General features: G+C 38.9%; 1 protein-coding gene across 1 annotated transcript in view; it reads left to right on the top strand.

Annotated features, from left to right (window-relative positions):
* The window catches only part of LOC140227656 (TNF receptor-associated factor 4-like), a 107,744-nt gene extending 96,117 nt beyond the window's left edge, over positions 1–11,627 (top strand). The window contains exons 4-7 of the mRNA XM_072308072.1: positions 6,762–6,920; positions 7,715–7,876; positions 10,194–10,349; positions 10,971–11,627. Of these exons, the coding sequence (XP_072164173.1) occupies positions 6,762–6,920; positions 7,715–7,876; positions 10,194–10,349; positions 10,971–11,627 (1,134 nt within the window). The remainder of the gene's footprint in view (positions 1–6,761; positions 6,921–7,714; positions 7,877–10,193; positions 10,350–10,970) is intronic.
* Positions 11,628–12,249: the final 622 nt, after the last annotated feature.

The raw sequence follows: 12,249 nt of genomic DNA, 5'->3' as shown, positions 1-12,249 counted from the left end.
ATTATCACAAACAGACAGACAGACAGACACACACGCACTCTCACACATACACACACAATGAGGCCAATAAGTGCAAAAGTTTAGTGCCCTTTTCGGACACTTTGTAGGGGGCAGAAAAGTGCATTTTGAGAAACCTGGATCTAAGGGAAATGATCTACTGTGTGTCATGAACAAGGCATCAATTTTAACTCTTTATGTGCCACGTTCGCACGTCCGACTCAGTCGACGGCGTGCCAACTTCGCATATTCTGCTCAACAAACAAAGCCGCCAAAACCGATCGATAAATCGCTAATCCCGCGGTACAATCAAAGCGTTTCTCGCGCTTTTGTTCCTCTCATATACGGCTTGCATTCTATGTGGTGAATGACTATCAAGAGGTGTTCCCAACTAGATTTTGCATGTACACTTTAAGTTTCTGTCACTATTTTATGTGCAAAAGTCATTCCTTTACAGTAATGTAGCAACTGGTAATTCAAAAGAAAAATTTAGAATAGAATTGTTATACATTGTATATGGAAGCAAAGTTTGGCATTCCTCTTTAACTGTGCTCACTATTATGTCCAGCTTAACAGAAATTTATAGAAGTTATACAGATTGGAAAAACAGAATTCTTTCTCTATGCATGACTATCTTCGTATCTCAGAATAACGTGGCACACAGGAGGTTTCCACCATGGCACATAAAGAGTTAATAACGAAGAGAGTTAAACAGGATTGAGCTGTTGTATTGATCAACAGATAAGCTTAATATTACCCATTGAAGCATAGAAGGGGTATAAATGGCATGTGTTTTGAGCAAAAACTCTGAAATGATGAAAACATTCTGATGCATAGCTGTATTACCGTATATAAGGTACAATTTTTGACACTTGGTTTGGTAAGTAGCTTGAATAGTGGCAGAATCACAATTTAGGCACACAAAATGAACTCACTGAATAGCAGCACACTTACAATACTGATATTCTTCAATAAACTATAATGTCTTGCGTTGTACACTACACATATAATTCTCCTCGTGTCTCATCATAGTCCCACATGTTGTAAATTGTGTTTTCTTCCATAAAACGTCATCAATAGAAAGAACTACTATAGTATTCCAAGCTCCAGTATTAGATATGGGCATTCAAGCAGACAGTATTATGTCCAGATAACCTCAGAAAGGTTCCAAAGGACTCTCTTTGACTAAAGGCTGCACACAGACATACCATTACATGCCATGACATGTGAAGGGACAACCTAATTCTTGTTTTGTGACTTATCAGAATTTTAGAAAAAAAGTCATAGTGGTCTAGGATAAGGAAGAAGCCAAACGGGTAGTTATACCTCACTTGTAAGTCTTTCCAATTTCCTTAACTTTTCTTCACGTGGAGAATACTTTGTGTCTACTTTTTATGTCAAATTGCTTCCTAGTTTCATACTGATTATGTGGTATGGCAGTCTGAAGTCTGTTTATTTCCGATTTGTCTCCTGGAGGGCACGATTGAGGTATTTTTCAGTTTCTGTCTTACTTTGTCCGTAGATGGTACATTGTATTTGCTGACTGAACGATACACTTGGGGTTATTCTATATTTTTTCCTTTGTCTTGCAAAGTCTTTGATTTCTTGAGTCATTTTGTGGTCACGTGAAGCACTTTATGTGATAGATGTCATATTTTGATCTTTATGTACATTGTAATAGATAGGCCTGCATCCTGTTTGATATTGTTTACTTCTTTTGTAGTAATTTCAAGCTGCCAAAGAATAATTTTCTGTGTGATTCTTCCACGAAGATTTACTGAAGGATGGCTGTCAGATCAAATCTAGAAATGTCCAGCTTTTCGTTCCAGTTGATGTTATGTCTATGAATATGGTATACTGTTGATTTTAGGACCCTTTAATGGATACATCGATTATTTCCATCCAAGACATACCAATGTTATTCTATAACATTCATTTGTTTTGTGCTGAATATGAAAGAGAAGAGCAAAGATATGTTACAGGGACAAAGATAGACAATAGAATGTTTTTTTTTTTTTTTTTTTAAACATAGCCTTGTTGATATGAACAGATTTTACAATGAGGGGCAAATCCATTTCTAAATTTACTTTGTATGGCTATCAAAGGAGCAGTGATGAGATGAAGAAAAGCACTCGTCTCTTGCCTACCATGTCAGTGGTGTAACTTGTAAACAAGTGGATTATCTTGCTACATGACGGCCCTCATCGCTGCATTTTCACTTCACTTCTTGGGCCTAACAAGAGGAGATGACAATTGGATTATCATGTGATATGACCCTCAGTAAAGTGCTTTCACCCAAAACGCTTACCCCCAAAAAGGCTCACCAGACTTAAGTATGCAAATTCTGTGAAGGCCCAACCTCAGAATTGTGTATAAGACCTACTGCTAGTTTCAGTTTGAGTATCTGCTGGCCATGCGACCTTGCTTTAATATACTTAGCTCTCAAAACAGAAAAAAGAACATGAAAAAAGAAAGGAATTGCAGAAAGTGAACTGGAATACAGGAGCAGCATGTTTTCTATAACCAAAGTCCTCACTCTAAGAATATATATATATATTTTTGTGCTTTATTGTGCTGGTGACTTTTATATGAACTTTCTGAATCAATGACTTGTTAAAGATTTATTCCAGCAGATTCTAATTTGGGAACTTGAGATTTAGAAAGCTCAGCGGTCAGGCAGCATTTGCCTCCAAATCTTAAAAAATCGCTGTCATCAGCGTGTACCCACCTAGCTCTCATTTTGTCAGATCTTCCATCAAGATAGAAACAACAAAAAGAACAACAACAAAAAAGAAAGAAAGAAGAAGATACCTCAGACATCTTAATAATTGACTCAAGGACAGGCTAGAGTGGGCAAGCATCTTCAGACGAGGGAATAATCCATCACTGCATGTGCAGCCTCCCTCTTGGATGTAAATTGATGTCACAGCGAGTTGGGGGTCGCTCTTAGCAACATCATCATCACCTTCTGTTTGCCTGCATCCCATAGGAGATTGAGTGTGAAAGAGGAACAAGGCTAAGATGTCACCATTTCTCCCCCTCCATCTTTCTCTACCATATTCTCTATAACCATTTGAGGACGACGGGCTGATTTTGCTAGGACACAGATTTCCCATGGACACCTGCTGGAGTATACTTGGGACTCGTTCTCAACGGGTTAATGCTTTATATCTCTTTCTTTCATACTCTCTTTTTATCTCTTCTTATTCTCTGTCTATATCTCTTTCTTTTTTTCTCTTGTATATTTTCTGTCTCTATATATAAATATGATATATATAGGGCCTATTTATTTTTTTCTTTGCTCAAAGTTTTCACTATCAATAATTTGTTTCTTGTCAGTTTTCCTTTTCTTTGTTTTCATTATGTATATATTATGTATATGTTATGTATATATGTGTGTTTATATATATATATATGTTTTTATATACATGTATATAAATGTATACATATATCTACATATCAAACATATATATATTTCTTACTCTTTTTTAGTGTACCTCTCTCCTCACATTTTCTATCCCTATCTCTTTGTTATAGCCTATTTCATACAAGATATCATGAAAGCAAACTTGAGGAGTATCTGCATTCCTACCTCATTACAATAGACCTAGAGGTGTTAGCATTCTATTATCCCTCTGAGCTGATTTTTCTAACAAGGATGGACAGGTGTTATGATAAACCTTGAAAACAATCCAAAAAATTCTTTTAAAGATCAAGTTCAGAAAGCATGTCAATAACACCATGGTGGTTTTGATCTCATTCTCAATGATTTGGTTTGAAAGTCACACATGGATAAATATTGTATGAGTGAACATCTGTGTAAATAAAGGGCTTGATTATGAAAGACTTTTCTACTACCTATGCTTTGCCTGTATGTGGCAAGGCAAATATTTGCTGCCGGGTGAAATTCTTGCATCTCACTGAAGTGTTTTAATGTATGCATACTTCCTTCTTCTCTCTTTCTCTTTCTCTCCCTTTTTATGATTTTTGTTTGCTTACCATAAGGGAGCTATACAGAGATGCTAGACAAGAGAAATCAATTTCAAATCACAACATTTATATTTCACAATTAGAAAATTCAGACATGTAGGATTTTTTGGCCTATTTTTCTGTGTGCTATATCAGTGGCAGTGCTACCAAATCTTACATGCACAAAATTCTATTGGAAGATAGCAGGGCTTGAAAGTGGAAGAATACACACTTTGGTGGTAGAATTCTTGATTGAAAACTGTCTCTATCATAACCCTGCAGTCTTCTGGCTGGTTGTTTGTATCCTTCCCCTGCCCCCTTCTCTCTCTCTCAAAAGAGGCCATTGAATTGATATAGAATATGTCATTGGTCATCTCATTCTGTTTCTGAATATATCATCATCTACACCATTTTCTCCCTTTTCTCCATTTTCGTAGTTCTTGGTATTCCAGCAAAATGAACTGAAGCATAATTGCCATTTGAATGCGGACCACCTGCGCTTGTGTTATTAATAATCGCAAAATCCTGCATCTCACAGAAAGATGTCAAATTTCACACTGATTGCACTTTGTAGGCCCAAGCAAACAGATCATCACCATAAAAATCAATAGTCACTGATGAGCTGTTTGCTCGGGGACCAAAAACAGTGTTGGCACAAAGAGGCATGTTCAACAAGCAAGTTGTACTGGATTTGACTTTTTCCACCTCAGTGCATACCATACTAGGCTGCTGTTGACACTGGAGTGCTAAGTAACCATTGTTTACAGTGGAGACAAGAAGAATTTCTCTATGCACCATGTGTACAGATAGCAAGTGCTTTTAAAGCAATTTATGCACCACGTTTCCCTGTAATTAGTCAGCATGGATATAAATGCAGCCTCTATGATCTGAGTGGTCTTTTACTCCTGCAAGGATCTCTGATCAGTTCAGTTTAGTTTATTCAATCACAGCAATTTGCTTCAGCAAAGCTGTTCTTCTGCAAATCCGTGAACAACATAAAAATAGCAGAAATACATACAATACATACTGATGATGATGATCAGTGATGGGTTATGATTACTTGCATCAGTATCTGATAAGAATCATGTACTTTGTTGTGGCTGATATCTGTTCACCAAACCGACCAGATAGCTAATCAAATTAAAAGCTTTTATTAGTAAATCTACATGACCTATCATAATAGTACAGTTATAGATCAGCCACCGCTCTGTCACACAGCGGGTGTAGAATTTGATATGTATATTCTCTGTTCAGCGGTATGTCAACATCTTACTAAGATGGGATCACTACATCATTTTGTGTATGTGGTTTAGAATTTGCATCTGAATGATTACTTTCTGGGAGGTCTTTGCTGATCAGAGATCTTTTTTTTTTGATTTGTCAAAATGCAAGAAAATGTGAAATGTCTATCATCGTTGTGCTGCTTTTGTTTATTCATGGTAGGTCTAGGAAATAGTCACAAAACAATGCAAAACAAAATGTTTCCTCACATGTTTAGATCAAAGAGAAACTAATATTTGCAATAGATATTTGCTTACTTGCTTTTGACAACCCCCATGTCTTTCTTCTTTAAAGGGGATGGCTAGTAACCGATCAGTGGGAATCAGTGGGAATGCTGAGGGATGATTGTTCCAATCCTTGTAGGATTCATTTAAGAGTACATTATATATCTGTTCTTGTGTGAAAATTATTTACTTCAGAATGGTCTCATATTCAAGTAATGTGCCGTTTAATGCTTCCAGGTAAGCGTCCCTGGTCAGTGACGGGGCATTAATCTGCACATTACTTGAATATGAGACCGTTCTGAAGCAAATAATTTTCACACAACAGTAGATATATAATGTACTCTTAAATGAATCCCACAAGGATTGGAACAATCATCCCTCAGCATTCCCACTGATTCCCACTGATCGGTTACTACCCATCCCCTTTAACAATGAGCCTGGTTAATACCACTTGCTGACTATTGCTGGACACCTCAGGGTAAACCACGAGGGCAGCATCATTCACCTGTTTTCTGGTATGGGTTTTGTGGGTGGCCCACATCACCTGGTTAGCACCCTTCTCCTTGCTATGAATGAATGAAGTCAATGGGATCTCAAATGTATGTGGATCACAATTCCCTCACATAATTGGACCTCCATTTTATATCCTATCTGAGGGACAAAGTGTTTTTGCCTCCTGCTAGAGGAGATTGCATGATTACACACAACATTGTTCAGCCAGACTCAATAGGATTCAAACCCAAGTCAGTTGATTGCAAGGTGGATTACCCTAGAGACACATGGATTAAATCCTGATATGTACATATGTATTGATGGAGTTACAGAGCTGCTGAGTCTCACCAAATAGGCAGGAGGCTTCCTGAAAACTTCAATATCTCTCCATGTCTTGACAAGAAAATATAAGAATTTCCCTAATTTTGGAATTATTTTTGTCTTTTTGAGAGTCAGTCAACATGGAAGTACCTACCTGATAGTGATAGGTGAATGTTAGCAGCCCTGGAGTGCTGTACAATGATTGTAGAAAAGAGTCTCAGAACTAATGTTGTCAAGATGGTATAAAGACAATTCGATTACATAAAAGAATTACCATTTAAACTTTGTTTTTCACTCCACTATATGGATAAGTCATATTAACCATGTTTGTTTGTTTGTTTCTTTTATTTGCAGTTGTACTTAATCATGACATGGATAAACTCATTTTGTATTTACTGTACTGACCAATACATTGTATTTAGACAATACTCATGGGTCCAGTTGGACTTTTTTATTTTGTTTGTCATGATTCTCTAGGCTCACTTGGAATCTTGTCAGTACAACATGGCGGCATGTAAGGAGTGCAGTGCCATGGTAGCCAGGAACCATCTCAAGGATCATCTCCAGTACGACTGCCCTCGGAGGACTGAGACATGCGAGTATTGTGGATCGGATTTTGTCGGCAGCAAGATCGATGTGAGTGCTGCGTTGTGCTTCAACCTTGCACCACCTTATAATACCTGTTGTTATTGATTGTATGTAGCTATGATGAAGGTTTTGCAGAAGACTAACAATGTTACAAGTATGACACAGAAGAAGTGTGAAGTGGTTTAAAAATTTGCATGAAAGAACATGTAAAGCATATTGCTGAACATTTCTGTATAAAATATTCAGAATTGCTTCCTGTAAAATTGTTAATTAGTGAAAATTGCTAGAATTGTCACAGCATGAAAAATTGCGTGCTTCAAAGTATCGCTTGTTTTGACAATACGTGATTAATATGATTCTCTACACAAGATCAGGTACTCACATGCACCAGCAACCTATACAAAGCATATTAATATGGCTGGTGCATAATGCTTGTAACATTAAAAAAAAAGATAGATTGCCATTTCCTTTGCAAAATTCATAACTGAGATTCATAGCGCGTAATGAATTTGAAAATTTGATGTATTATTTCATCCATTAAGCGCTTCTACTGCATTCATCGTGCAAATTACACTTATCATTCTTTTTTTTGTTGTTACTGTGAAAATGGAAAAATACATTCATGACAACAATAAATCATACCTCCGTGAAATGCAGAAAAGGGTTTATGACTGATTTCATTCATTTTAATGGGTACACAGATACTAGACACATACACTGTAAAGTCATGCTTTGTTAATAGAGAGAGGGTAGTTGGCAGGATTGATGAATTGATTGGTCTTATTGCCAGCCATTTATTAACTCCCCCCTTCTATTTTCTCCTATCACCATCCCATCAATAGGCTCACCTGGGCAAGTGCCAGCTGGAAGTGGTGTTCTGCGAGAACAAGTGTGGGGCTCAGCTACAGCGTCGCTTCATCAACCACCACATGCTGAATGAGTGTGCCAAGCGCTCCATCCCCTGCAAGTACTGCCACAAGGACTTCGTCTACGAGACCCTGCAGGTACGCCCTTATATGACGAGTTGGTCTACCAGTTTGGGTTGAATTGAATGTTCCACACCTTGCAAACCAGGCCAAGATGCCTTTAATATCTTTGCTTTATATGGAGTGTTTTGATTGTCGTCGGAGTTTTTCATAATTAACAAAGCACTGCATATGCTGTATATTTTGTGGTGTTCTTACTGTCCCTTGTGTAAGTTGATTGATATTCGCAAAATTAACAACTCATGAAACACAAATGCAATGTAACATCGTCTCCAAGGTACCACTCACTTTAATACTTGGTCCTCATTCTGTGGGTCTGGACCACCTATACATCACTCGCATATTTGTCTAACAAATTCTGAAATATCATACTGTGAAATATGAGGGATATACAGTACCTATTTCATTTAGACAAGAAAGAGGCAAAAGAAATGAAAGAATAGAATGAGGAAATCTGTCCCTTTTTATGCCTCTGGCATACAACAAGCTCACAAGTTCTGTACAAAATCTGTGAGGATTTCAGAATCTTGCACTCATTGGCCGAATTCACGAAGGTTCTACAAATGAAACCATGGTTTAAACCATGGACAAAAACCATGGAACGCCAAGTGTCGCATGGAATATTCATTACGAAATCAGTCATTTCGTTGATGAAATGATTATTTTGTAATGAAATGACAACATTTTGTAGCTAAATGAACATTTCGTCCACGAAATGATTTCGTTAACAAAACGGTCATTTTGTCGACGAAATGACCAATTTCGTAACGAAATATTCCATGCGACACTTGGCGCTCCATGGTTTTTATGCCTCCGCCACGAAGTGGTGCCGGAGGCATTATGTTTTCGGGTTGTCCGTCCGTCCGTACGTCCGTCCGTACGTACGTCCGTACGTACGTCCGTACGTCCGTACGTCCGTCCGCTTTCGTTTACGCGATAACTTGAGTAATATTTACTGGAATTTTACCAAACTTGGTCCAAGTATGAAGTATGATGGGGCAACGATTTCATAAGATTTTGGGTGAAATCGGCTAAAGGTCAAAGGTCAAAGGTCAAGGTCAAATCATGAAATTGTATCCGTTTACGCGATAACTCAAGACTGTATGGAGCAAATTTCACCAAACTTTGTTGGAGGATGATGTATGATGGGACAATTACTTGATTAGTTTTTCAGTGAAATCGGACAGAGGTCAAAGGTCAAAGATCAAGGTCAAATCCTAAAATTTATCTGTTTATGTGATAACTCAAAACTGGATGAAGCAGCTTTCACCAAACTTGGTCCAAGGATGATGTATGATGGGACAATTAGTTGAGTAGATTCTAGTGACATTGACAAGAGGTCAAAGGTCAAAAGGTCAAGGTCAAATGCTAAAAATGTTGCTATTTCCCCCATATCTATGCAATGCCCGCAGTTATTTTCTTGAAACTTAGTGTAGACATGTACTACTGCGTAAGGATTCTCCAGAGAGAGTTTCATGTCATAAGGTCAAAGGTCAAAAGGTCAAAGGTTAGGTGAAAATGTTGCAATATCACTTTTCTCGCAAATGGTTCAATGTATCTTCATGGAACATGGTACATCTGCATGTACTGACTGGCAGGGATTATCTAGGGAATTTAGGGGTCATGGGTCAATAGTCAGGGGTTCAAAGGTCAAGGTCAACTCCTCAAAATGTTACTACTGTATTTCCCTCATACATGTATACTAGTATATGCAATGATTGCATTATTAGTTTTAAAAGTGTTTAATATATGTACATGTATTACTTGATGGAGATTCTCTTGGAAATTTCCAGCCAGAAGGTCAAAGGTCAGGTTTAAATGAAAAAAAAAAAATATTTTGTACTGTAATTACACTCTTTCTTCATACCTTGAAAATTATACTCAATGCATAAACTTATAATAAGGTCGGTCAGAAGTCAAGTAAAAATTTTCAATTCCCCAAATATGTGTACCTGCACTCTTTAATAGACAATTATAGCAAACCCAGTTCGTGGAAAGTGAACATTCAAGATATTTCTGACAAACCTGTTATTTCGCTATTTTGCCAGTTATGTGAAACTGTCATCACACATTGTCAAGACATTGTATTATACACCTATTGGGAGAATCATGCATTATGGCGGAGGCATCAGTCGCCGTAGCGACATTTCTAGTTGTCCATGGTTTAAACCATGGTTTCATTTGTACCACCTTCGTGAATTCGGACCATTGGGTTTATCTATTGTAGGCTATCATTTGCATCAGTCCAATGTAGGACAAAGCATAGGAGAAGTAGTGAAATTCTTGTGAAGGTTTATTTTGCATTCATCCCATCTACATGACTTCTCCCTCACAGAACCACCTGCACCAGTGCCCACGGTATCCGATTAACTGCCCAAACCGGTGCGAGCCAAACAAGATACCTAGGGAGGACATGGAGAAGCACCTCTCTGGTTCCTGCCCCTCTGCCCTGGCCCCCTGCCCCTTCAAGGAACATGGCTGCAAACACAGGGTAAGGACATGCCCCCTCCATACACCTCCCGGTATATCCTAGATATCCTAGATGCCCTCAAATACTCTCATTACCTTTACATAATTAAGCATTGTTTCAGAGGAATCAAAAGCTGGTTTTCAGTCAGTGTGAAATTTGTATTTTTGTATATTTGCATTCTTATTTTATGATTGTATACCTCATAAAAGGTAAAATTCTTACATGGGTGATCATTATAAGTGTGCTCAGAACTTCTAACCCTGTCAGTGCGTGGGGTGAAGTTCTCTGCTCTACTGTCTACCATAATGAATATACATTTCATCCAGAATCCCTACTAAGATTATTTTCATGGCACTAATGTACAGTGAATATCTTATGCTATGTTATGAATATGGCTGTTTGATTTGTAAGGGAAATTCTTAAAAATAACATTTGTCCTCTTTGTGTATTTCCTTATTTGAAATCAGAAGACTCCAAGATGGCTAAAGGAGAATTTTAATCATTATGAGCTAACTTTTGCAAGGCTGCCTAGAAAAGGGAACATCCTTTTGAGAGATTATTGTCAAAATTCTGTAATCTTATTGGTTGATGGTGGACTCATAACATCATGCTGTTTACCCATGTCTTGCCTCCATGCCACAGGGTCCAAGGTTTGGCTTGGAGAGGCATCTGGATGAAAGCATGAAGAGCCACCTGAGCCTGATGTGTTCTGTGGTGGCCAGCCAGCAGAAGACCATTGCGTTCTTGGAGGACCAGCTGGAGACACTGTCCCTCAACACCGACGGTCAGCTCCTCTGGCGGGTCACCAACTACGCTGAGCGGTTCTCACGGGCCAAGATCGAGGAGGAGGTGGAGATCGTCAGCCCGCCCTTCTTCACCGGTCGCTATGGCTACAAGCTGCAGGTCTCCATCTTCCCCAATGGAAATGGGTCGGGCGAGGGTGCCCACCTGTCAGTGTACATCCGCGTCACCTGCGGCGACTACGACTCCCTGCTGCGCTGGCCATTCACCTTCCCCATCTCCTTCACGCTACTTGACCAGAATGAGGACCCCAACAAGCGCATGCACATCAAGGAATCCTTCACACCCGACCCGACCTGGAAGAACTTCCAGCGGCCCAGCCGTGACGTGCATGTGCTGGGTTATGGCTACCCGACCTTCGTCTCGCACAACTTCCTGAAGACGCGCGACTACGTCAAGGACGATGTCTTGTTCCTCCGCGTGCGGGTGGACTGCTCCAGCGGTTCCAGCTCACAGAAGATCAAGAACGACAGTTCGACTTCAGTGTCGCCAACATGAGGGACCATTTTTGGCTCGGCATCGCAAAGCAATGAAACAGTCACCCCTAGATGGTTGCTCTTGTCAATAGCCATCCAGACAAGCTGAGATTTTAGCAACCTTTTCCAAAGTCTTCTGAACTTGGATGGATATGAGACACCTCTTCGACTTTACTCTCCAGCAGTACTAAAAGATCATGTGGGCCATACTGTCATGTTTACAGATGAAGAATGTTTTCAAAACATGAAGGGTCATCATTGGTTGAATGATTAAAACATATGAATGTTGCCAGTTTTATGGATGGGATGATGCTGCTTCAAAGGAGCAGAGAAAAGAGTGAAGGAGAAGAACAAGAAAGTGGTTTGTGGGAGAAAATTGTCACCAAACTTTGTCAAGACACACCATCGTGTAAACCAGAGGAATACAACCCCCCCCCCCCATGATTACATAATATATCTTTTGATGGATGTATATAGCTGGAAGTTTGTTAGAGGTCCTGTGTGAATTGATTATTCAAAGTCTTCATGGTAAACAAACAAAAAATGATCTTCAGAATCATGTTTTTTTTTATTCTTCAAATAATCATCTCATTATATTTACCACCCTACCTCGAACAAATCATCAACAACAAAAAAGGAATACT

The sequence above is a fragment of the Diadema setosum genome, chromosome 4, assembly GCF_964275005.1.
Source record: "Diadema setosum chromosome 4, eeDiaSeto1, whole genome shotgun sequence".
NCBI classification, from domain to species: Eukaryota; Metazoa; Echinodermata; class Echinoidea; order Diadematoida; family Diadematidae; genus Diadema; species Diadema setosum.
The sequence above is the reverse complement of the archived record's forward strand: the minus strand, read 5'-3'. Positions and strand labels throughout refer to the sequence as shown.